We start from the raw sequence: 25,089 nt of genomic DNA, 5'->3' as shown, positions 1-25,089 counted from the left end.
TCTGCATCTGCATATGGAGGTCCTTCACAGGCTTCAGGAAGCCATCTCCTTACTTACAGTCATCAACCTCCCAGGAACGGAATATACAAGGGTGGTTGCCAGGGGCTGGGGGAGGAGGGAATGGGGAGTAAGTGTTTCATGGGTACAGAGTTTCAGTTTTGCAAGATGAAAATAGTTCTATGGACAGGGGTGGTGATAGCTGCAATGGTTAAAATGGTGACTCCTATGCATACTTTAGCACAATTAAAAAAAAAACACCCCGAGCACCTCCTCCTCTGTGCAGCCTCTCTGGATCTTCAAGCTCCTTTTTAATCTCCAGCAGAATTAACTGTGCTTTCTTGAGTCTCACTCCATACCTTAGCACTGACTTCAATCTGCTTTGTGTTGTGCTTATTTATTTCACATGTGATGGCACTGAATTGCCCTGGGGACAGGGCCTCCTAAGTGTCTCACTCATCTAAGGAGCCCACCTAGTGCCCTGTGATGCCAGTGGGTACTCTGTAAAGGTGGATGCCCTGAATTTTCTTTCTTAAAATGCAGTAGGAGTGTATCAGCCAATTGGTACAGTTAGAGCTCTCCTTTCTGCCAGATGGAAGACCGACTGAGTCTGGATCCAGTTTCCAGCATTAATAGTGACTTGGGTAACATCCCTTAACCTTAACCACAAGTCTTGGTTACCTTATCTGCAAAATGGAGACTGTAATCCTGCTTTTAGGACCGTCGTGAGAACCAGAGAACATACATTAAAAGCCTGGCACAGAGGACGTGCTCAGGAGAGACCACTCTACCTACTGGTCCCGGATTTCTGGAATAGCACAGAGAAGCCTGAAGCACCACCTCAGCAGTACCCTCAATAAGCATTAGCTGAGCCCCTTCTCTGCGCCAGGCGTGGGCCAGGCACCAGAAGGTAAAAGCCAGGACGACTGTCACTGCCCTTTCAGAGCGCGTGGTCCTTCTCTGGCGCAGAGACCACCGCCCCCTAGGCGGGCACCAGAGGCCTTAGGCCAGAGCTGCTGCGAGTTCAGGGAAAGCTGGACTTGGGAGCACTGAGTCAGCAGTCTGCAAACCAAGGGACTTTGGTGAGCCATCATCCCCAGCTCTCTCGGCACCCCCAACAGAAAAGGAGGGAGGAAGGTCGTGAGAAAGGGGACTGAATATAGCGGGAAGAGTCCCCTGCTGGGCTTGCCTCCTCAGCGTTTTCCTGAGACCTCAAGGGATACATCAGCTGTCATCCTGCCAGCAAAACTTAGGAAATATATAGGACATAAAATCAAAGAAAGAAGCTTGCATCTAATGAGCACGTTAAAAAAAAAAAAAAGGAAGCAACCCAAACTGAAAAACAAAATTAAAATCAAAGAGGACAGACTGATGCGCTGGCTTTCTTTGTGAGGCTTTGTTTTTTCGTGCACTGTGATGGAATGAAGGGTGGAGGCGGGAGGGGGAGGGCGTGAAGGCTTTTAAGAGGTGGGCCTGAACAGAGCCCAGACGCCACCCCCATCCAGCCCTGCGGCAGCCTCACCCCTTTTCAACCCCGGCACTGCTCCGAGCTTGCTCACTGCACCACTTTCAGGGGCTGCTGAGAGGCAGCCTGTGGCACAGCTCCACCGCCCAACGCCGCAGGCAGAGGCTTCCTGGGGCCAGCGAGAGCCCTTTATTATAACCTTAACCTTCCATCTGGAGAGAACACTTTCTTTTGTTTGTTTTCAGTGGTCAGCGTCCTGTGAGGACTTCTTTGACCTGGGCAATGACATCTAATCTCCTGGCTTTAGATATCACCTCCATACTACTGACTTCAAATTGTCCAAACAAGCACCTCTCCCGCCCCAATGAGAATGTCTACTCTCTGCTGGCCAACAAAGGGATGCAGGCGCTACCCGTAACCCAAACTCACCGTGTACCCAACAGAACTCGAGAGACTTGCCCAGCAATACTCCCAACCCCACCCAATGCTCCAGCCTCCCTCACCCCTGCTTGGCCTCCACTGATGTGGCAGAGTCCGTACGAAGGCCACTGATGTCCTGTGTTGGACGTTTGCTCCTTCTGCCTGGGACGTGCCTTTCCCTCTGGGACACCATTCCCAGTCCTGGGACCAGCCTCTCCTCCCCTGGGATTCCTTGGTATGGCCTGTGCCTCCATTACTGCCCCCTTATCACTCCCTTAACGCTGTTCACAACTTCAACACAGCACCTAGCACATCATAGTTAGTTGCGAGTATCTCTCCCAGCTAGACCATGAACCCTCAAGAATAGGGATCTTGCTTATTTATTCTTCCTTGTATCTCTAGTACTGGATACAGAGCTTGGCACCCAGCAATGCCAGCTGAGTAGTTGTTGGAGTGTGTATTTCACTTAGCTTGATTATGGTTGGTCATTTCTACATCTATGCTCCCCAGAAGACTATAAGCTCCATGAGGGCAGGTGCTGTGTGACACCTTAGTAGCACAGTATTAGCACTGTGCCGAGCCCTGAGGAGAGTCGCAGTAAACGTTTGCCAATTTAACTTCATGCAAGGGTAGGGTTTAATTCAACAATGTTTAAAATATTCACCGGGTGTCCATTATGTGCCTGGCTTTGCTCTAGGTGCTGAGGAGACACGGAGAACGAGCCAATGTCCCTACGTCACGGAGCTTACATTTTAATGTATGGGACACACAAACCAAGGAAACAAAGACATAAATAAAAGTAATTACAGACTGTGATAAGGGCTAGGAAGGAAATAAACTGGGTGCTATGATGGGAAATAACACATGGAGAGAAGTGGATTGATTCAGGATGGAGACTGGAGGCAGACGTGGCAGCTTTACTAATGGATTGGCTGTGAAGGGTGATGGCGAGAGAGCTGAAGGGCCGGACCTGGGTCTGGGAGGAGGGATCTGAGAGCCTGGACAGAGCGGGAAAAGAAAGCAACAGGGGAGAGGAACAAGAGTGGTGGGAATGAACACAGCATCTGTGCAGGCTGCTCACCTGCTCACCTGCCCAGACAATCAACAAATGTCTATTCAGCACCCAGTATGCACCCAGTGCTTTAACAGGCACTTGGGGAATAAACTGGGATCTGAGGGAGACAGAGGCTGGCTCACAGCAACTGAAAATCCTGAATAACCTCAGGTATGTGTTAGGATCTCTGAAAGAAAAGCATCCACGTACTACGTGTCAGCACCTGTTAAAAACACTTTTCCTTTCTCAGATCACTGTTTTGATCACAGGAATGGAGGTGCAGGGAGAAGCCTAAATGCAGGAGAGTAGAGCTGAGAGTAATGAAAAGTTCTAATTGAACATGTGGGCGTTGAAAGTAAATGCCATTTAAAGGCTGGGGTTGCAAATCACCACAGCTGCACATTAGGGAGGAGGTGGCATGACACTCTGAGCAGTAACTCATGTGAATGTGACACTGAGAAAGAGGGAGCACCCATGATGCCACTGTGGAAGATGCTAGGCCAGGCTCATGAACAAGTTCCCCCTTTCCTCTTTCTGAGGGAGAAGACAATAAATTCCGATGCCTTGAAGGCTCCATCTACAAAATGGGCACGACGGATTTACCATCCCCACCCTCCTGGGAGGGCTGTGCTGATCATGTGATTTCCAGTCCTATGTTTTCACTCACACTGTTCCTTTGTTTTGGAATGTCTAAGACCCAGCTCAATGTTACTATTCCCACAAGGCTTCCCATGGGGTTTTAGCCGTGCCTCACTTATAATGCTGCTAATGATAATCATCATCATAATAGTTCATAATACTCATAATAGCTAACATTTGCCAAGAACTTATTAACTTGAGATATTTTCCATATATCATCTCATTTAATCCTTTTACCTAATCTATGAGGTTCCAGAGCAGTTGGATACCTTGCCCAAGGTATCACAGTAAACAGCAGAGCCAGGATTCTGTTTCAGGAGCCAGATCCCAGAGCCCATGGCTCTTAACTTCTCTTCACTTTATTATATGTATCATTTATCTCCACATTTCATCTCCCATATGTAACAGGAGTTATAAGCCACTTATAGGCAAACCCTCTGAGTAAATCTAGCCTAATCTCTCATCTTAGGAGTGGGCAGGACAAGGGTCAGAGAGAGAGAGATGATGTGCCTGCAGTTACGTCCATCACGACTCTCTCTCTGAACTCTGGCATTATCAGTACTATAAAAGCCAATACAGGCTTCTAGCCGCCATGTGTGTTAGTCTGTGCTAAGTGGCTCGAGGGTGGAACTGCACCACTGAGCTGATTGAGAGCATGCTCACCGACTGGAGGCCCCTTGGGAGCCACTCCAGCTGAGTCAGGCCCAGCCAAAGATACAACAGCATTTGAGAGACCCGTTGGGGTAGGTGAAGGAAATTCGCCCAAGCACTTTCTGTGTGCCAGGCACCACACTGGATGCTGTCATGTAAGTATCTTGTGAACCTTTGCAAAATTTCTTCTAGATCATGCTCACACAGCTGGCGGAAGGCAGCGCTAGCACTGGAAAGCAGGCATGCTTTTTCTACTGCACCACACTGCCTCAGATTCACTTCCTTCTGCCTTAATTCCAGGTAGTTCTTGTTAGTTCCTTGTTTTTTTCCCCTAAGAAAGCAATTTCCTTCCACTACATGCAGTTTGGAACTAGATTTTTTTTGTTTATTTCTTGTTTGGTGTTTTTAAATTTCCAACACCTAGTGCTCCTTGTTTGTTAGGTGTTTTTAAAATTCTGGAACTAGAGGGTTAGAGGCAGAGAATAACTAGGTTAGTCTTCGGTATTCTGACAAGATGACCTGGACACACACTGAACCGGACAACACACTTAAGCCTTCAGTGCAGAGAATGTTATGCACCAAATTCCAGGGATACTGACAGAGACAGAAAGCATCGTCTCATTTCCCTGGAGCCCCAGACACAAGCAACGTGCAACTCACCCTTGATGATGTGCCTGACAATTTTGATGGAGCTTCCACGCATATTTAGGATTTGGTGAACCCTCTGGCGAATCTAATAAGGAAGGGGAAGAGTGGAAAGAGAAAGAAAAAGCATCATTTGCCCTGGTAGACATCAGAATACGTCATATTGAAAGTATTCACCTCACCCCCTGAAAGAGAGGGCCCAAATAGAGTGAAGGAATTCAAGGAGAGTGTGATTCGCTCCATTCTACCTAAGCAGGTGGCAAGCAAGGAGTCAGGGAAGGAAGGGCCCATCCAGGGGCAGCCCCCTCCTACCTGGGGCACGTTGGCATTGCAGATCTCTGCCATGATGTAGCAGATGTGCTGGAGAACAAAAAGCCCTGCATCCAAGCGCCGGAGGTAGAACTCATCCTCAATGTCATTGTCTATGATTTCTCCACGCCGGACCATGTCCTAGAAATGAATGAACGTTTGGGAATAAAAGCCACACAGTGAGTGAAGGAGGAAAGAATAGGTTTCTAGTCCACCCATAATACACAGAAGAGTAGTAACTACAACTACAACAACAAAAGAAGACCACTCTGCCTCGATTTGCCTCCTGCTTCTCCCATTACTCTAAAGTATCTTATGTTCTCTTGTTGGCCCAGGGAGTCAAGATTAAAGTCCATTTTTCCTATACAGTTACTCAGGGCCAAAATGATCTCATCAACATATTCAACCTGAAAAAATAAGCTGATGGGGACACATATCTATTCATCTGCTTCTACTCATTCTTTACTCTTTCGTTCCAGCCTCCATAAATAACCTCTCTACAGATATACTTAACTCTCCTTCCCTTCCAAATCAAGTTAACCTAGGGAAGAGAGCTGCTTTCTCTACGTTTCTGTCTTGGTATCCTGGTGATGGCACAGGTACCCAATCTGTGTGTCCCTTTTGGCTTACATTTTGTTAGATGCAAAATGCTGCCCATCTTTCCATTTCATTCCACAAGTTCAATACTCCCTCAAGGCCAAAGTCCTAATGAGTGATGCGAGTCTCTTTCCTAAACTTTTGTAACCCCAGACCTATCAGACTTGCTGTCCCCATATCTATTCCTCTCTAGTAGATTCTTTAAAAAAAACAAAAACAGCTTGATTGAGATACAATTGACATACCACACAAGTAGTATAGTCAGAGCTGTGTGGCCACCATCACAATCATTGTAGAGTATTCTCATTCCCCTCCACCTCCAAAGTCCCTCACCCAGTGGATTACCACCACCTTTGCCAAGAGGCCTCTTCTTCCCAACTCAGGGACTTTAGGGCCTTCCTTCCTAGGGATTCTGGGGTATCTCTCAAGCCAACGCTATTTTTAAGCTACCTCTCCCACAGAGCCTTAAAGCTAAAAACTCCTCCTTTCCAAAATTCCTGACAGCACCCTTGCAGGTCGCTCCATGACACGACCTCTTCTGGCACGTCATATTCACACTGATTTCAGTTACCATCAGCTCCCTGTTTCTATAACTCCCTTTATTTCATGAGGGTGAACTGCGAGCTCTGTGAAAGTGGGGACTGAATTTTGTCTTTACATCCCCAGCTCAGTAAACATCCATGCAGTGAATGAAAGGAAAAAGACATCTCCGTTTTAGGCTGTCATCTCTCAGGGGTCAGAACTGGAGGAGGGACTCATTCTACACGACTAGCGACTGGTCTAAGAAGACAGGTGCTTGAATACGTGCTTTTGATGACGACAATCCATTTCTTAATTCCGTCAGTGGTTTTATGGCCATGGTTCCCTCTGCCAACTCAGGCTCCTGACACTGACAGAAGCCCTTGGGACCCTGCTTTCCACTCTCCCAAACTCGAAGGACTTACCACTGTGGTCATCAATCTCCAACCAGCATCCTTCAGAGACTATTTAGCTGCAGATAACATGCTTCTTTATTTGCCCAGGGGGCCAGCCTGCAGCTACACAAGGCTACTTTTCATCTCACTCCCACAGGCCTCTGTCTGAGAGGCCGGAGAGGGTTCTAGACTTGCCAGGCCTTGTATTGCTCAGTAAACCACCACCACTAATTCATAGCTTTGTTTAGTAGCAAATTCCTTGGTAATCTGGTAATAGTGCTAACGTTCATGAGGTAGTCATGGAGCACTGGACTGATGTCCAAGGAGTTTACAAGTAGAAGGGCCTATTTAGTTTCTCATTTGCTCATAATCATAACTTCCTGCTCCAGAACTCCTAAGTGCTCAGAAGCTGGGGGCCCAGGAAGGAAAATTACTCTTGACTTTCACTCATGCAAAAAGCATTTGCTGTTAATACTTCACATTGCTATAATGCTGCAGAGTTTGAAGTGTTATTATGTATATGGTCCTTACTACCAAATTTAAAGAGAGCAGGGAAGGGATTATTAATCCCACTGTACAAATTAGAATCCAAGGCACACAGAGGTTAAGTAAGTTGCTCATAATTACCAGTTACTAGAATATGGACTCCCCGGGGGCAGTCCTGTCTAACTCACTTCTGAGGTGGAAATGAATAACATGAAGCACAGTGTTCAGATCTGGACCCTGCTAAGTGCCTAGTGGCAAGAACACCTTCCTAAGCATTGAGTTAAGGCAGAAAAGGAATGAAAATGGAGGTAAGGGGATGCCCTGGTCTTAGTCACCAAGAAGCTGACTGTCTATCCGGGAAGGTCACCAGTAACACAGAAAATGACCAAAAAGTAAAGGGATACAGTGCACCCACAAATTTAAAGTAATTACAAGTGGTGGGTGCTAATCAGGGCTGGTTAAGATGTCAGGGCATTGGGAAGAAGTGACTTAGGTAAGGTTTCAAGGATCCTGACTGGCAGACATAGCAGGATGAATGCCTTAAGAATGAAGGCCTTCCTGTGGTCCGAAGCCTTATGCAAAATGCCTTATGCAGTTCATACTTTCTGCTCACTAGCCCCCGACCCATACACACAGCACAAACAGGCCTGCCCTCCCTTTTCTGGCCCCTTCACTTTTGCTTGTAATGTTGGTACTCTTCCCAATCCCCAATCTCTATCATAATGTATTTAAAGTCTAAAACGTGATACTCCTTACAAAACTTCTCCTGAGATCTTTAAAAACGTCTCAGTGTTTTCTAACTTGCTGTGATTTTTCAATCCTCAAACCCCCCAAGTTTTGGATTTGTATCTCTTTTATGGCACCTCCCATGCCCTGTCCTGCAATAGTTATTCAGACGTGTGCCTCTTTCCTGTGTAGGTTCCTTGAAAGCAAGAGTTGTAAAGTTTTAAATCATCTTTGTACCCTAGAAAGCACCTTGCATGGTACTTTTTTGCATAGCAGACTCTTGAAAAGCATTTGTGAAACAGGATTGGAAAAATGCAGGTAGAAGTTCAGCTGTATTAATGAGCTGTGTGTGCTAAGACTTCTGTGGATGGGGTAGGAGGGGAAACATTAGGAAATGGGGAGGGACAGTGCCTTGGAGGGCTAGCTGGTGGGAGGCTTGAATGCTGGCCAGAGAAGTGAGATATGATGAGCTGCAGACTACACTGTGCAGGAAAGTGAATGAGAATGTGCCAACACCTCTATGATGGACACATCGGCTTAAAGTGTTGAGAGGCAGGCAGAGTGTACAGCTCAGAGGCCACAGTATCAGCCTATGTGAGAAGTATATCAGATGGGGAAGAGGGGAGGGGAGGGGAGGGGAGCAGAGGAGAGGACAGAGACCAAACCCTTAGAGGTTTCCAAACATGGGAACTTGGAGAGAAACATATTCATTCATCTACCTGGTAAAGATTGCCTGAACACCTAACTATGGGCCAGGTATTACATGATGTACCAGGGGCGGCAAAGATAAATAAGACAGTCTACATAATCAAGGAGATTAAAGTCTAATGAGGTTAACAAATATGAACAAACTTCTTTTTAAAATGTAGTAATGGCTATTATGAAGGACCTCTCAAACTGTACTGAGTGCCATGGGACTCCAGAAGAAGGACAGACTAAGTTTGTTTTGAGGAGTCAGGAGAGTTCAAGGGAAATCTAACATTTGAGCTGGATTCTGAAGGAATTTGACAAGCTGGAAAGAACATTCTAAACAGAGGGAACAATAGCATGGGTCAACTCGGCTAGGGTGGAAGAGAACAAGAGCGGAATATCACTGCCATTCAGAGAGAGAAAGAAGAGAAAGAAGGGAGTGTTTCTTTGCTTATTAGATGCTAGCTACCGGCAGATCATAGTTTTTGATTGATTACTACATACCAGGCGTTGTGTGACGCAGTCTGAATAATAGCCATTGCTACCACCATCTGCCCACCTTGGAGGAGCAGCTAATGTTTACTGGGGGCTTATTATAGTGCCAAGTGCTTTACCTACACTGATTCCTTTACTTCTCACAAATATTACGCGGTAGGGATTGCTACCCCCATTTCAGATGAGGAAACTGACTCAGGCAGAGCAACCTGCCTCAGGCTAGTGGGTAGGAGAACTGGGATTCAAATCCAAGAATGTGCTCTTTTCCTACTACCATGGTTGTGTAGGTATACGTTTTAGAGCTGTTTGGAGAACAAAGGAAGATACTAAATAACAGAAAGGCTTAAGAAATAGAGTTTAGCAAAATTAAATTTCTCCAATTACATCAGAAGTGCCCCTGGCGATTTTTTCTTTTTCATACTCTTCCCCACAATCTGATCTTCTTTTAACCAGACATAATGTACCTTCCCATTTCTCTAAATACTGTCATGTGGAAAGGATTGGACCCAAGAGAACATTGACAAATTCTATTTTTTCCTCTTTCCTCAGAACTTCAAGACTCTAACAACGTTCAATTCGACATTCTACTTTTAGACACAAGGCCACATGATTTGAAAGTGAAATTTTCCAATGTAGATCTGAGATATGATTACAGTTCATCTCCAAGAGAGGCATCACCATCACCGCACTGAACAGGCACAAAGATGAAACACAGACTGGCTTCTAAGACAAAGTTTGTGCCCTGACAGATTTAGAAGCATCACAGAAACCAGCACACAGAGAAGGTGACTGCTGTCAGGATAGTCCCTAATCTAGCCTGTTACAACTCTGTGGCATGGAATATTTACTGCTGAGTGGATTCACGGAAGCTGAGCACAAATGTTTACTCCATGTTTAAAGGGAAATTTAAAAAAGCAGGGTGATTATGTATTATTCTGATGGAAAATAAGGAAGTTTGCGTACAGTTCTTTTAGGCTTCTCAAGTTCTGGTCTGTTTTAGAAAGAAGTAGGATGGTATGTCACCTTTATTAGCCACCCGTCTCACAATGTGTGAACAGAGTCAACTTCTTATAAATGGATTAATGCATTTTTGGCTCTTTTTCTCCGTTTCTAAGACACTAGATAAAAATTTGATCTTGAGATAAGGACTTGATATGGTTCTTTGGATTTCTGTGCGTGAGGAAGACCTAGACATCTTAAAGAACTAAGCAAATGGGATCAGATCCCAACTCTAATACTAACTTACTAGTGTCTGTAGGCAAGTCATTTAATTTTTCTTGGCCTTGGCTTCTTTGCTTGGAAATTAGAAGCCTAAGCTGGATCAGGGAAGGGAAATAGGGGTCCTGAGTGCCAACTCTACTTCACTGTCATGGCTGTAGATGACCATATTGGAAAAGCGTTGTGCAGCCAAGTTGGAGCTTAGTAGAGGAAGAACACTGCAATCAGTCAGCACTGTTTACACCAATCACAGGTTGGAGAGTGTAGGGGGGCTGACCTCTGTCTTCCCTGATCAGGCCTTCTTGAAGGTTCCTTTTAGCTTTGATAACCTGTGGCAAATCTAGGACTGAAGCACCTTCATAACCAGATGCAGTGAGTTTCTGCCTGCATATGGGTAGATGGACAGACGGGAGCTGTTGACTGACAGTGCTCCTAGACAGTCAGAGGAGCCACTGGGAGACATGCCTCAAGTAGAAGACACAAACTGTCACCTCAACAGGACATGTTTAGTACTGACAATTAGCTCGTCCTCTCATCAATAAATTAAACTTCCCTATAAGAAAGAGACAACCCCTGGATCTGCTATTATATTAGACAGGCTATTTTAAAACAATTTGGGCAGGCAAATCAAGTGCTCTTAAAATGGGAATATGGGAGAGGATTGGGAAGATGGCGGAAGAGTAAGACGTGGAGATCACCTTCCTCCCCACAGATACATCAGAAATACAGCTACATGTGGAACAACTCCTACAGAACACCTACTGAACGCGGGCAGAAGACCTCAGACCTCCCAAAAGGCAAGAAACTCCCCACGTACCTGGGTAGGGCAAAAGAAAAAAGAATAAACGGAGACAAAAAATAGGGATGGGACCTGCACCAGTGGGAGGGAGCCGTGAAGGAGGAAAGGTTTCCACACACTAGAAGCCCCTTCACAGGCGGAGACTGCGGGTCGCGGAGGGGAGAAACTTCGGCGCTGCGGAGGAGAGCGCAGCCACAGGGCTGCAGAGGGCAAAATGGAGAGATTCCCGCACAGAGGATCGGTGCCGACCGGCACTCACCAGCCCGAGAGGCTTGTCTGCTCACCCGCCGGGGCAGGCGGGGCTGGGAGCTGAGGCTCGGGCTTCGGTAGGTCGGGGTCAGAGCGCAGGGAGAGGACTGGCGGCGTGAACACAGCCAGAAGGGGTTAGTGCACCACGGCTAGCCGGGAGGGAGTCCGGGAAAAAGTCTGGACCTGCCGAAGAGGCAAGAGACTTTTTCTTCCCTCTCTGTTTCCTGGTGCGCGAGGAGAGGGGATTATGAGCGCTGCTTAAAGGAGCTCCAGAGACGGGCTCGAGCCGCGGTTATCAGCGCGGACCCCAGAGACGGGCAGGAGACGCTAAGGCGGCTGCTGCTGCTGCCACCAAGAAGCCTGTGTGCGAGCACAGGTCACTATCCACACCCCGCTTCCGGGGAGCCTATGCAGCCCGCCACTGCCAAGGTCCCGGGATCCAAGGACAACTTTCCCGGGAATTCACCTCAGGCTGGTGCAACGTCATGCTGGCCTCTGTCGCCGCAGGCTCCCCCCGCACTCCGTACCCCTCCCTCCCCCGCGCCTGAGTAAGCCAGAGCCCCAGAATCAGCTGCTCCTTTAACCCCGTCCTGTCTGAGCGAAGAACAGATGCCCTCCAGCGACCTACACGCAGAGGTGGGGCCAAATCCAAAGCTGAACCCCGGGAGCTGTGCGAACAAAGAAGAGAAAGGGAAATTTCTCCCAGCAGCCTCAGAAGCAGCGGATTAAAGCTCCACAGTCAACTTGATGTACCCTTCATCTGTGGAATACATGAATAGACAAGGAATCATCCCAAATGGAGGAGGTGGATTTTGGGAGCAAGATATATTATTTTTTCCCCTTTTCCTCTTTTTGTCAGTGTGTATTGCGTATGCTTCTGTGTGAGATTTTTGTCTGTATAGCTTTGCTTTCACCATTTGTCCTAGGGTTCTGTCTGTCTGCTTTTTTTTTTTTTTTTTACTTTAAACAAAAATTTTTTTCTTAAAATTTTTTTTATTTTAATAACTTTATTTTATTTTACCTTACTTTATTTTATCCTCTTTCTTTCTTTCTTTCTTTCTACTTTTTCTCCCTTTTATTCTGAGCCGTGTGGATGAAAGGCTCTTGGTGCTGCAGCCAGGAGTCAGTGCTGTGCCTCTGAGGTGGGAGAGCCAACTTCAGAACACTGGTCCACAAGAGACCTGCCAGCTCCATGTAATATCAAGCGGCGAAAATCTCCTAGAGATCTCCATCTCAACACCAACACCCAGCTTCACTCAACAACAAGCAAGCTACAGTGCTGGACACAATATGACAAACAACTAGCAAGACAGGAACACAACCCCACCAATTAGCAGAGGGGCTGCCTAAAATCATAATAAGTCCACAGACACCCCAAAAAACACCACCAGACGTGGACCGCCCATCAGAAAGACAAGATCCAGCCTCATCCACCAGAACACAGGCACTAGTCCCCTCCACCAGGAAGCCTACACAACCCACTGAACCAACTTTAGCCACTGGGGACAGACACCAAAAACAATAGGAACTACCAACCTGTAGCCTGCAAAAAGGAGACCCCAAACACAGTAAGATAAGCAAAATGAGAAGACAGAAAAACACACAGCAGATGAAGGAGCAAGATAAAAATGCACCAGACCTAACAAATGAAGAGGAAATAGGCAGTGTACCTGAAAAAGAATTCAGAATAATGATAGTAAAGATGATCCAAAATCTTGGAAATAGAATGGAGAAAATACAAGAAACATTTAACAAGGACCTAGAAGAACTAAAGATGAAACAAGCAACGATGAACAACACAATAAATGAAATTAAAAATACTCTAGATGGGATCAATAGCAGAATAACTGAGGCAGAAGAACGGATAAGTGACCTGGAAGATAAAATAGTGGAAATAACTACTGCAGAGCAGAATAAAGAAAAAAGAATGAAAAGAACTGAGGACAGTCTCAGAGATCTCTGGGACAACATTAAACGCACCAACATTCGAATTATAGGGGTTCCAGAAGAAGAAGAGAAAAAGAAAGGGACTGAGAAAATATTTGAAGAGATTGTAGTTGAAAACTTCCCTAATATGGGAAAGGAAATAGTTAATCAAGTCCAGGAAGCACAGGGAGTCCCATACAGGATAAATCCAAGGAGAAACACGCCAAGGCACATATTAATCAAACTGTCAAAAATTAAATACAAAGAGAACATATGAAAAGCAGCAAGGGAAAAACAACAAATAACACACAAGGGAATCCCCATAAGGTTAACAGCTGATCTTTCAGCAGAAACTCTGCAAGCCAGAAGGGACTGGCAGGACATATTTAAAGTGATGAAGGAGAAAAACCTACAACCAAGATTACTCTACCCAGCAAGGATCTCATTCAGATTTGATGGAGAAATTAAAACCTTTACAGACAAGCAAAAGCTGAGAGAGTTCAGCACCATCAAACCAGCTTTACAACAAATGCTAAAGGATCATCTCTAGGCAAGAAACACAAGAGAAGGAAAAGACCTACAATAACAAACCCAAAACAATTAAGAAAATGGGAATAGGAACATCCATATCGATAATTACCTTAAACGTAAATGGATTAAATGCTCCCACCAAAAGACACAGACTGGCTGAATGGATACAAAAACAAGACCCATATATATGCTGTCTACAAGAGATCCACTTCAGACCTAGAGACACATACAGACTGAAAGTGAGGGGATGGAAAAAGATATTCCATGCAAATGGAAACCAAAAGAAAGCTGGAGTAACAATTCTCATATCAGACAAAATAGGCTTTAAAATAAAGACTATTAGAAGAGACAAAGAAGGACAATACATAATGATCAATGGATTGATCCAAGAAGAAGATATAACAATTGTAAATATTTATGCACCCAACATAGGAGCACCTCAATACATAAGGCAAATACTAACAGCCATAAAAGGGGAAATCGACAGTAACACATTCATAGTAGGGGACTTTAACACCCCATTTTCACCCATGGACAGATCATCCAAAATGAAAATAAATAAGGAAACACAAGCTTTAAATGATACATTAAACAAGATGGACTTAATTGATATTTATAGGACACTCCATCAAAAACAACAGAATACACATTTTTCTCAAGTGCTCATGGAACATTCTCCAGGATAGATCATATCTTAGGTGACAAATCAAGCCTTGGTAAATTTAAGAAAATTGAAATTGTATCAAGTATCTTTTCCGACCACAATGCTATGAGACTAGATATCAACTACGGGAAAAGATCTGTAAAAAATACAAACACATGGAAGCTAAACAATACACTACTTAATAACAAAGTGATCCCTGAAGAAATCAAAGAGGAAATCAAAAAATACCTAGAAACAAATGACAATGGAGACACGATGACCCAAAACCTATGGGATGCAGCAAAAGCAGTTCTAAGAGGGAAGTTTATAGCAATACAATCCTACCTTAAGAAACAGGAAACATCTCGAATAAACAACCTAAACTTGCACCTAAAGCAATTAGAGAAAGAAGAACAAAAAAACCCCGAAGTTAGGAGAAGGAAAGAAATCATAAAAATCAGATCAGAAATAAATGAAAAAGAAATGAAGGAAACGATAGCAAAGATCAATAAAACTAAAAGCTGGTACTTTGAGAAGATAAACAAAATTGATAAACCATTAGCCAGACTCATCAAGAAAAAAAGGGAGTAGACTCAAATCAATAGAAATGAAAAAGAAGTAACAACTGACACTGCAGAAATACAAAAGATCATGAGAGATTACTACAAGCAACTCTATGCCAATAAAATGGAAAACCTGGAAGAAATGGACAAATTCTTACAAATGCACAACCTGCCAAGACTGAATCAGGAAGAAATAGAAAATATGAACAGATGAATCACAAGCACTGAAATTGAAACTGTGATTTAAAATCTTCCAACAAACAAAAGGCCAGGCCCAAATGGCTTCACAGGCGAATTCTATCAAACATTTAGAGAAGAGCTAACACCTGTCCTTCTCAAACTCTTCCAAAATATAGCAGAGGGAGGAACACTCCCAAACTCATTCTACGAGGCCACCATCACCCTGATACCAAAACCAGACAAGGATGTCACAAAGATGAACAAGGATGTTCACTGATGAACATAGATGCAAAAATCCTCAACAAAATACTAGCAAACAGAATCCAACAGCACATTAAAAGGATCATACACCATGATCAAGTGGGGTTTATTCCAGGAATGCAAGGATTCTTCGATATACGCAAATCAATCAACATGATACACCATATTAACAAATTGAAGGAGAAAAACCATATGATCATCTCAATAAATGCAGAGAAAGCTTTCGAGAAAATTCAACACCAATTTATGATAAAAACCCTCCAGAAAGTAGGCATAGAGGGAACTTTCCTCAACATAATAAAGGCCATATATGACAAACCCACAGCCAACATCATCCTCAATGGTGAAAAACTGAAACCATTTCCACTAAGATCAGGAACAAGACAAGGTTGCCCACTCTCACCTCTCTTATTCAACATAGTTTTGGAAGTTTTAGCCACAGCAATCAGAGAAGAAAAGAAAATAAAAGGAATCCAAATCGGAAAAGAAGTAAAGCTGTCACTGTTTGCAGATGACATGATACTATACATAGAGAATCCTAAAGATGCTACCAGAAAACTACTAGAGCTAATCAATGAATTTGGTAAAGTAGCAGGATACAAAATTAATGCACAGAAATCTCTGGCATTCCTATACACTAATGATGAAAAATCTGAAAGTGAAATCAAGAAAACACTCCCATTTACCACTGCAACAAAAAGAATAAAATATCTAGGAATAAACCTACCTAAGGAGACAAAAAGCCTCTATGCAGAAAATTATAAGACACTGATGAAAGAAATTAAAGATGATACAAATAGATGGAGAGATATACCATGTTCTTGGATTGGAAGACTCAACATTGTGAAAATGACTCTACTACCCAAAGCAATCTACAGATTCAATGCAATCCCTATCAAACTACCACTGGCATTTTTCACAGAACTAGAACAAAAAATTTCACAATTTGTATGGAAACACAAAAGACCCCGAGTAGCCAAAGCAATCTTGAGAACGAAAAATGGAGCTGGAGGAATCAGACTCCCTGACTTCAGACTATACTACAAAGCTACAGTAATCAAGACAGTATGGTACTGGCACAAAAACAGAAATATAGATCAATGGAACAGGATAGAAAGGCCAGAGATAAACCCACGCACATATGGTCACCTTATCTTTGATAAAGGAGGCAGGAATGTACAGTGGAGAAAGGACAGCCTCTTCAATAAGTGGTGCTGGGAAAACTGGACAGGTACATATAAAAGTATGAGATTAGATCACTCCTTAACACCATACACAAAAATAAGCTCAAAATGGATTAGAGACCTAAATGTAAGGCCAGAAACTATCAAACTCTTAGAGGAAAACATAGGCAGAACACTCTATGACATAAATCACAGCAAGATCCTTTTTGACCCACCTCCTAGAGAAATGGAAATAAAAACAAAAATAAACAAACGGTACCTAATGAAACTTCAAAGCTTTTGCACAGCAAAGGAAACCATAAACAAGACCAAAAGACAACCCTCAGAATGGGAGAAAATATTTGCAAATGAAGCAACTGACAAAGGATTAATCTCCAAAATTTACAAGCAGCTCATGCAGCTCAATAACAAAAAAACAAACAACCCAATCCAAAAATGGGCAGAAGACCTAAATAGACATTTCTCCAAAGAAGATATACAGGTTGCCAACAAACACATGGAAGAATGCTCAACATCATTAATCATTAGAGAAATGCAAATCAAAACTACAGTGAGATATCATCTCACACCAGTCAGAATGGCCATAAGCAAAAAATCTAGCAACAATAAATGCTGGAGAGGGTGTGCAGAAAAGGGAACACTCTTGCACTGCTGGTGGGAATGTGAATTGGTACAGCCACTATGGGGAACAGTATGGAGGTTCCTTAAAAAACTACAAATAGAACTACCATATGACCCAGCAATCCCACTACTGGGCATATACCCTGAGAAAACCATAATTCAAAAAGAGTCATGTGCCAAAATGTTCATTGCAGCTCTATTTACAATAGCCCGGAGATGGAAACAACCTAAGTGTCCATCATCGGATGAATAGATAAAGAAGATGTGGCACATATATACAATGGAATATTACTCAGCCATAAAAATAAATGAAATTGAGCTATTTGTAACGAGGTGGATGGACCTAGAGTCTGTCATACAGAGTGAAGTAAGTCAGAAAGAGAAAGAGAAATACCGTATGCTAACACATATATACGGAATTTAAGGAAAAAAATGTCATGAAGAACCTAGGGGTAAGACAGGAATAAAGACACAGACCACAAGAATAAAGACACAGTCCACAAGAATGGACTTGAGGATATGGGGAGGGGGAAGGGTAAGCTGTGACAAAGTGAGAGAGTGGCATGGACATATATACACTACCAAATGTAAAATAGATAGCTAGTAGGAAGCAGCCGCATAGCACAGGGAGATCAGCTCGGTGCTTTGTGACTGCCTATAGGGGTGGGACAGGGAGGGTGGGAGGAAGGGAGATGCAAGAGGGAAGAGATATGGGAACATATATATATGTATAACTGATTCACTTTGTTATAAAGCAGAAACTAACACACCATTGTAATGCAATTATACTCCAATAAAGATGTAAAGGAAAATGGGAATATGATTAATAGAGATTAAAGAGAAATTCCAAAAAATCAGTACCCTCCTTAAGTATTGTAAAGATATCGTATTTTACAAAATTTCAAAGTGAAAATCTATATATACATTGAATTGTATTTGAAATACGACAATTTCAAATACAAGAGAGTTAAGATTTAAAGGATGTCTTCCACAAATTAATTCATTCAACTCTCACATTTGAGAAGAGTGAAGGTGACCGTTTTCTCTGTGAAGCAATGACAACTCAACATCCACACACAGCATTTTTTACTTTTCAAAGCTGCGGATCTGCATTAACCTCCCTTGTTGTATATGCCTGGTGTTGGGTATGTACAGCAAACACCATTTTCAGATCTCACAGATGGAAAAATTGAGATAGATGCCAAATGACTGTCACTGAGTTTCGGTTAGAGACTTGACTGGAACATGATTTCCTACTCCAAAACCTTTTTCTGTTAGTCCTTTCAGTCTGACAAGGGATGGGCAGCAAAAAATTGAATAATAACAGCACAATTTCCTGAGTCCTTACTGTCTGCCAGGCACTGTGCTAATAAGCACTTTCATGGATTTCTCATTTTTCCTTAAACCCCAAGAGGTAAGAATCATTACTATTTTCACTTTCAGATGAGAAACTGAGGCTTAGAAGAGTTGGAGAACTCTCCAAAGGTCACAAAGCTCAGAGCTGAGTTAAGTGCTGGAGACAGGATAAAAACCCACACACGTCTGACTCCAAGCCTGTGAGCACTTCCATAGTTCAAAGAAGGAAAAAGTCTTTGTTTTATAGACTTTTTCTGGTATTAGCATATGAGCATATGAGTTCTTTATGCCATATCTGGGAACTACTGCAAACCAGCAGCATTAAATGTAAGGTCATCTGGCTCCTTTGCCTGTCTTTTCCTTATAAATTGAAGAAACTTTAAAAAAAAAAAAGAGGGGGGTGGGAATCTATAGCTAGACCAGCAAATTCCACATGCAACTTGGGAGAGTTAAACCAAAAAAAAAAAAGACACTCTGAAAGGTTTCATTTTGTTCATTCCATAAGAGAGGGCTAGAATAAAAAACTTAGATGGTAATTCAGTGAATAGCTCATTAAATAGAACAGATTGCAATTCACAGCAGCATAAGCCTGTTTGGGGGCTGCTAAAATAAACAGCTTCGTCTCCAAAGACACACAAGGAGGTGGTACGTGTGGCATCAAGGTGCCATTTCTGCAGGGCTGTGTGTGTGTGTGTTCTAACCCTCCTCCAGCCACATCCTCACTTTAAATGTTCATCTGTCTTCGGGAGCACTACCAAATCACTACCTTTCCAGGTGCCTCTCTCTCTCTCCGCAGGCAAGTCGCAAGCCTCCAAATGAGCGTGTGGATGCTACTCCTAATCTGCCCCTGACAGGCAGCGAGCTGCCCCTCGCTGATGGAAGGAGACAGTCATAAAAGAAGCTGCTGTGAAGCCAACAGGAATCCCTCTTTTCTTAATAAGAGAGGACATGACTCAGAAACCCAGCAGGGGTCACAGTTACTGTCTGTAGTCATGGGCAGGAATTGCCCCACCATTGAGAAAAGGCCAATTTCCTTTTTTCTTCCAAAGCAAAGGGAGAGATAGGTATGTGGAGTTGGGGGAAGCACAAGCAACAGCAAAACAGAATCTTCCTCCAAGAGCTTCTGAAATAGGGCAGACTGTTAGAGAAGGATCCTAGGACTGCAGGTCACTTTCAGCAGGGGAAACAGAGGCTGGAGAATTAGTAAAAGGGATTTTTTTTGAGAATATACAGCTAACTGATAGCAGTTCTAATAAGAATCCAAGGATATCAGGCCAGAGTTTGCCCACAAAGGGAAAACTATGTGTTAGGCCACAGCCTTAACACATGAGCATGTGCCAGGTTTTTACAAACTATCTCATAATCTTCAAAATGACCCTCTAATAAAACTATCATGAAAACTAATACACATACACACACAGGGCAAGGCATTTCCCCAAGGAACAGAATTTATGTGTGGCAGAGCTGGGATTTAACCTTTGGCTGTATGACCCCTGGGTTCATGTTCCTTCTATGGTACCATGATGCCTCCATCACAGGTAGGCCATCCATTTCCAAATTCACTAAAAATAAACAAACAAACAACTAGACTATTAGACTATTCATCTGAATTTTCACAACATATAAGCCAGCCTTGAGAGAACCAGGGCTTCTGTGAAGTTGGGAGACTGTGGACCCCACTGAGAGAGGACAGAGAGGATGCGAAAAGCAAAACAGAGTGCTCAAGGCTACACTGCAAGGTAAGAGTCAGAGGTGGGGGGCCACAACTTCTCCAATGGTAGGAAGGATGACTGTGATCGGGCAGGGCACGGGCAGGGAGGCAGGAGAGAGCGGGTGAAGGGGCATATGGCTAAATCTGCATCTAGGAAAGAGGCAAGCAGGACAGGGAAAAACACCACAGCATCCCCTGCCCCACCACCTCTGGCTTCTACGGACTGTCAGCTGTGTTCTGCCAAGTTCATAGACTGAGAAGTTTGGGAACCACTGTTTCAAGAACAGCTGAGAGGAACTCTCAGCAGGACTCCCTTTTCTTAGGCTTGCCCAGGAGCTTCCAGCAGTTAGCAGAAGACTTGACAGCAGTCTCACACTTCCACTGTCTACACACCTACCAGTGCTTTACGATCACCAATCCCACTCATTCATTCCTGTGCTTTACCCCCTTTGTACAAATCCTTAAATGAGTTTCAAATGCTAAGGAAATAGTCTGTTTCAGACATCACGGCCTGTGGATACTGTTTCATTACAAGGAGTCCCTCTTTCTCTTTCCAGGATAAAGCCTGGGATGATTTAACTGTGGCAAAATTAGCATACAATTTGTAAGTCATTATGGTGCAAAGTATGTGGCGAGAACACTTTATTGAATAAACGTGCTGAGAATAATTTTCCTAGGAACTAAAAAAAGGAAAACCTCTCTTCAAGGCTCTCCTCCTTCTTTTAAAATCCCTGCCAGTATCTATATAATTATGTCTTACTTCTGACACTCAGAAGCCTGGCATTTCTGTACATTTAACCAACAGAAGCCAGAAGGAACCCATGAGAAGTCAGGATATCTTCCCAACAACAGGGACCTTGGCATTTTCTGGGCTTTTTCTTGCTTGGGGAGTCAGGTGAAATCTGCTGAGACAAGCACCCTGGGTATTTATAGATCACAGAGAACTGCTGCTCACTAGAAGAGTCTTAAGAATTACATGACCTTTAAAAGGTTAACCAGGAAGCCCAAGGGTATGTTCAGATACACTGTGGCCCTGAAGTCACATGGACACTGAATATAACGTGAAAGCATTGGGCGACTGCCCAAGACGTGAAACTCTTTCCTAGTTACAGATTATTGTAGGTAATGCGACTTGAACTGAGTATGTATACAATTATCAGTTTGTCCTGTAGACTCTTCTAAATAGGAGTATCTTTCTGTGTTTAATATAGCTACAGGTATGCCACAGAATTTACACAGTTGTAAAAAATATTTTTTTGATGATGGGGCTATTCAGAGAAAACAAAAATTAGGGTTAAAATGAGAGTTTAGATGTAATGTAGAAAACTCAGGACCCTCTATCTTCCTTAATACACATGGACAAATATTAATTTTATCTCATGAGTAGTTGTCCTTCATTTACTGCATGTTAATCTCTATGTAGATCCTAAGAATATGATGAACAAGAGATTAGAGTCGTAGAGACAGAGAGTAAACAAACATATAAAATAATTACAGGTTACGAAGAAGCACTGGCATGGGGACACTACTTTACATACGGGTGGCACTGAAAAGCTCTCTGAGGGGGTGACATTTAGGCTGAGACCTGAAAGTAGAAGGAGGCACCAGCGTGAGAAGAGGCAGGACGGGGAGAAGCAAATGCAAAGGCTATACAGCTGGAAGTTAACGCACAGCAGCAGGAGAGGAAGTGGGAGAAGTAGAGGGGACTCAGATCACACAAAATCTTGCAGCATTAGGGAAGGAAGAAAATCATGTGTGCAGAGAGGTGGTGGTAGAAACAGTGCTCACAGAGAAAAGAAAACTAAAGGTTCTCTGGCCACCTCTACAGGCCGGGACCTGTGGAAGCAGCTTTCACGTGTGTTATAGCTATGTCACCAAATTCCTAAATATGTAATTCCTCACAGACCCACAGGTTGGGACGTATACCTCAAAAACAAAACATCAGAAAGGAAGAAAATAAAGCTGGGGAAGTTAGGCTATTTGTCCGCAGTTGGAGAACCAGAAGAAGCCTGGCTCTAAAGCCCATGCTCCCCCCTCACACCTTCTGCCCTGGAGTATAACTTATCACTCACCCCAAAACTTAACTTGGCTTCCCACTGCCCCTCCTTTGCTCCTGTTCGTCTCTAGTCTGGAAATGGCTTATATGTCTCCTCCTTTTAAGGTTCAGCTTGAATTCTGCCTCATTCACAAAACTGTCAGGGGTGACTCGAGGTGCAGATGGCTTCCCCCCTGCTCCTTGGATTCTTCCAGCCCTCAGCAGCAGCAGCAGTACTCCTGGGGCCCATTCTTCTTTTGACACTTCCACCTATGTTCACCCCAGCCAGTGCCTAGCTTACTGCCTTGCACAGAGCAGGTGCCTGTCATCTGCCAAATGACTGGATTCTTTTCAGTGAATTTCGGTCAGCTGCAAACCATGGACACTTGCACCGCGCCCGTGGGAATCTGAAGTTTGCAGGGAAGATGGTGGCTCCGAGACACTAAAAATGTCAATACTTGATCCCCCTTCTCTTGGTCAATACCTGACCCTGTTATTTAAGGTGTTTTTTGTTGCAGACTTGGCAGAGTATATGAGATATTTATTCATTATGGATATGACAGTCAACGTTATCAAATGCCTGAGAAAAAACTATTCAATTCAGGTCAACAAATATTTGCTGAATTCCCAGTAGGTGTAGGACATCCAAGTTTAACGGGGGTGGGGTGGGGTGAGGCAACAAATCGTTTAAGAGAGACTTAAGAGAGTAGGCTGCATGAAGGAGAGACGAAATGAGGTGGTTTGTTCCAGGTCACTTCATACCTGTGAGGCGGCTTCATCTGGCAGGATGAGCCTGAGTGCTGGCAGAGAGCGCTGCTCACAAACACGTCCCTCCCCCCCGCACCCCGCCACGACTCTCCCAGCAACACTGAGGCTGCTGAGCACTAATAGCGTTGGAACGTTTGCCAGTGCCCAGCAAAACAGCCTTGGCATCAAGGAGACAGGTGTTTGTCAGGGAATGGCGGGGCCCTGTGCCTGTGCACACAGAAGCCCCGTGAATGCTGGCGAGAGTGGCTGCAGCCATTACTCTCCGTCAGTGCTAATCAATTTCACACCCTCTTCAATGCTGATAATAGATAATCTTGTAGGAAGCAGCCCAAGTTTCTTTTTTTTCTTTTTTTTTAACATCTTTATTGAAGTATAATTGCTTTACAATGGTGTGTTAGTTTCTGCTTTATAACAAAGTGAATCAGTTATACATATACATATGTTCCCATATCTCTTCCCTCTTATGTCTCCCTCCCTCCCACCCTCCCTATCCCACCCCTCTAGGTGGTCACAAAGCACCGAGCTGATCTCCCTGTGCTATGCGGCTGCTTCCCACTAGCTATCTATTTTACGTTTGGTAGTGTATATATGTCCATGCCACTCTCTCACTTTGTCCCAGCTTACCCTTCCCCCTCCCCGTATCTTCAAGTCCATTCTGTAGTAGGTCTGTGTCTTTATTCCCGTCTTACCCCTAGGTTCTTCCTGACCTTTTTTTTTTTTTTTTCTTAGATTCCTGCTCCCTGATGCCCAACAGCTTCCTCTGGTCTCTCTCAAAAAACAAAACAAAAGAAAACAACACCCTCCCCCCCCCCCAAAAAAACAAACAAAAACCAAAGTCTATTCCAGGTTCACCTCAGATGAAGCATCTGATGGTGCCAATGCTCTGGTCTGCTAGGACAACTCCTTCTGGGTTATCTGGTAAGGAGGATGCTCTTAGGAAAAGGACTGCCTGGCATACTTAAAAGTTACATGGGAATTCCAAAAGAAGCTAGGAAAATTTAACAACAGCAGTAGCTTTTACTTATTGAGCAAAGTAAATACATAGTTTATGCTTGGTCTTCATGATAGCACTGAAAGGGAGGTGTTATGGCCATTTTACAGATGAGAAAATCACAGCTCGGAGAGGTCAACTCATTTGCCCAAGGTCTCAGAGCTAGGAAGCAGCAGAGCTCAAATTCAAATCCAGGCTTATCTGACCCCCTACCTCATGCGCACCTTTCTACTAGGCTGCTGCTGGCACTCCATGAAGACAGTCGCTGATCAACCTCTCATTGTGCTTTTAACCCATTTCATTTTCAAAAAATGGCAGTTACCAAAGTATGCTCACCTGAATCTGAGGGAAAACGTTAAGTTGGAGGGGATTTGAGAGACCGCCTTTGCTGATGCCACATTATGGCTAAGAATCTGGGGCTACACAAGGCGCAGTGACAAGGTGTGGCGAGGCAGTGATTGTGAGGTGCATGCCCGCACTAAAATCCTAGCCCTCGGACTCCCAGGTGCGCCTTCAACCAGCCCTAAAAATCTCCTTCAGCAGATAACTTGGGGAATTCCGTCAGCAGGAGTTCTAATTGTCCCATGGCTGTTTCCCTACAAAAGTCTAGGGAAAGTTCAATTTGTTTCTGATTATCATTCAGTCAAAGATGAAGAATATATACTTTGGCACTTTAACAATCACTAAGTGTCGACCATGTACAAGTTACTGTGAATGGAGGAAAAAAGGGAAGAGGAAAGTTTAATCAAAGAATAAAATAAAGGGGGTGAGGTGTGTGGAATGAAGGGACTGTGTGTGGAACACGCTGGTATCTGAAGTCCAGCCTCAGAATTCAGAGTCTCTGCCATTTACCCTGTAATAGTATCGCCACATTAAAGAAGAAATTCCCAATCAATTCAATCAATCGACAAACATCTGAGGACTTACTAGGTTTAGAGAGCACAGGGAAATCACAAGAATGATAC

At 43.8% G+C, this 25,089-nt stretch overlaps 1 protein-coding gene across 2 annotated transcripts in view; it reads right to left on the bottom strand.

Annotated features, from left to right (window-relative positions):
- The window catches only part of CTNNBL1 (catenin beta like 1), a 169,881-nt gene that overhangs the window by 6,306 nt on the left and 138,486 nt on the right, over window positions 1-25,089 (bottom strand). For both annotated transcript variants that reach the window (XM_082856362.1, XM_082856363.1), the window contains 2 exons: window positions 5,184-5,321; window positions 4,887-4,959 (listed from right to left, as the gene is read on the bottom strand). In XM_082856362.1, the coding sequence (XP_082712488.1) occupies window positions 4,887-4,959; window positions 5,184-5,321 (211 nt within the window). The remainder of the gene's footprint in view (window positions 1-4,886; window positions 4,960-5,183; window positions 5,322-25,089) is intronic.

Source organism: Leucopleurus acutus (assembly GCF_964270905.1).
Source record: "Leucopleurus acutus genome assembly, chromosome: 16".
NCBI lineage: Eukaryota > Metazoa > Chordata > Mammalia > Artiodactyla > Delphinidae > Leucopleurus > Leucopleurus acutus.
The sequence above is the reverse complement of the archived record's forward strand: the minus strand, read 5'-3'. Positions and strand labels throughout refer to the sequence as shown.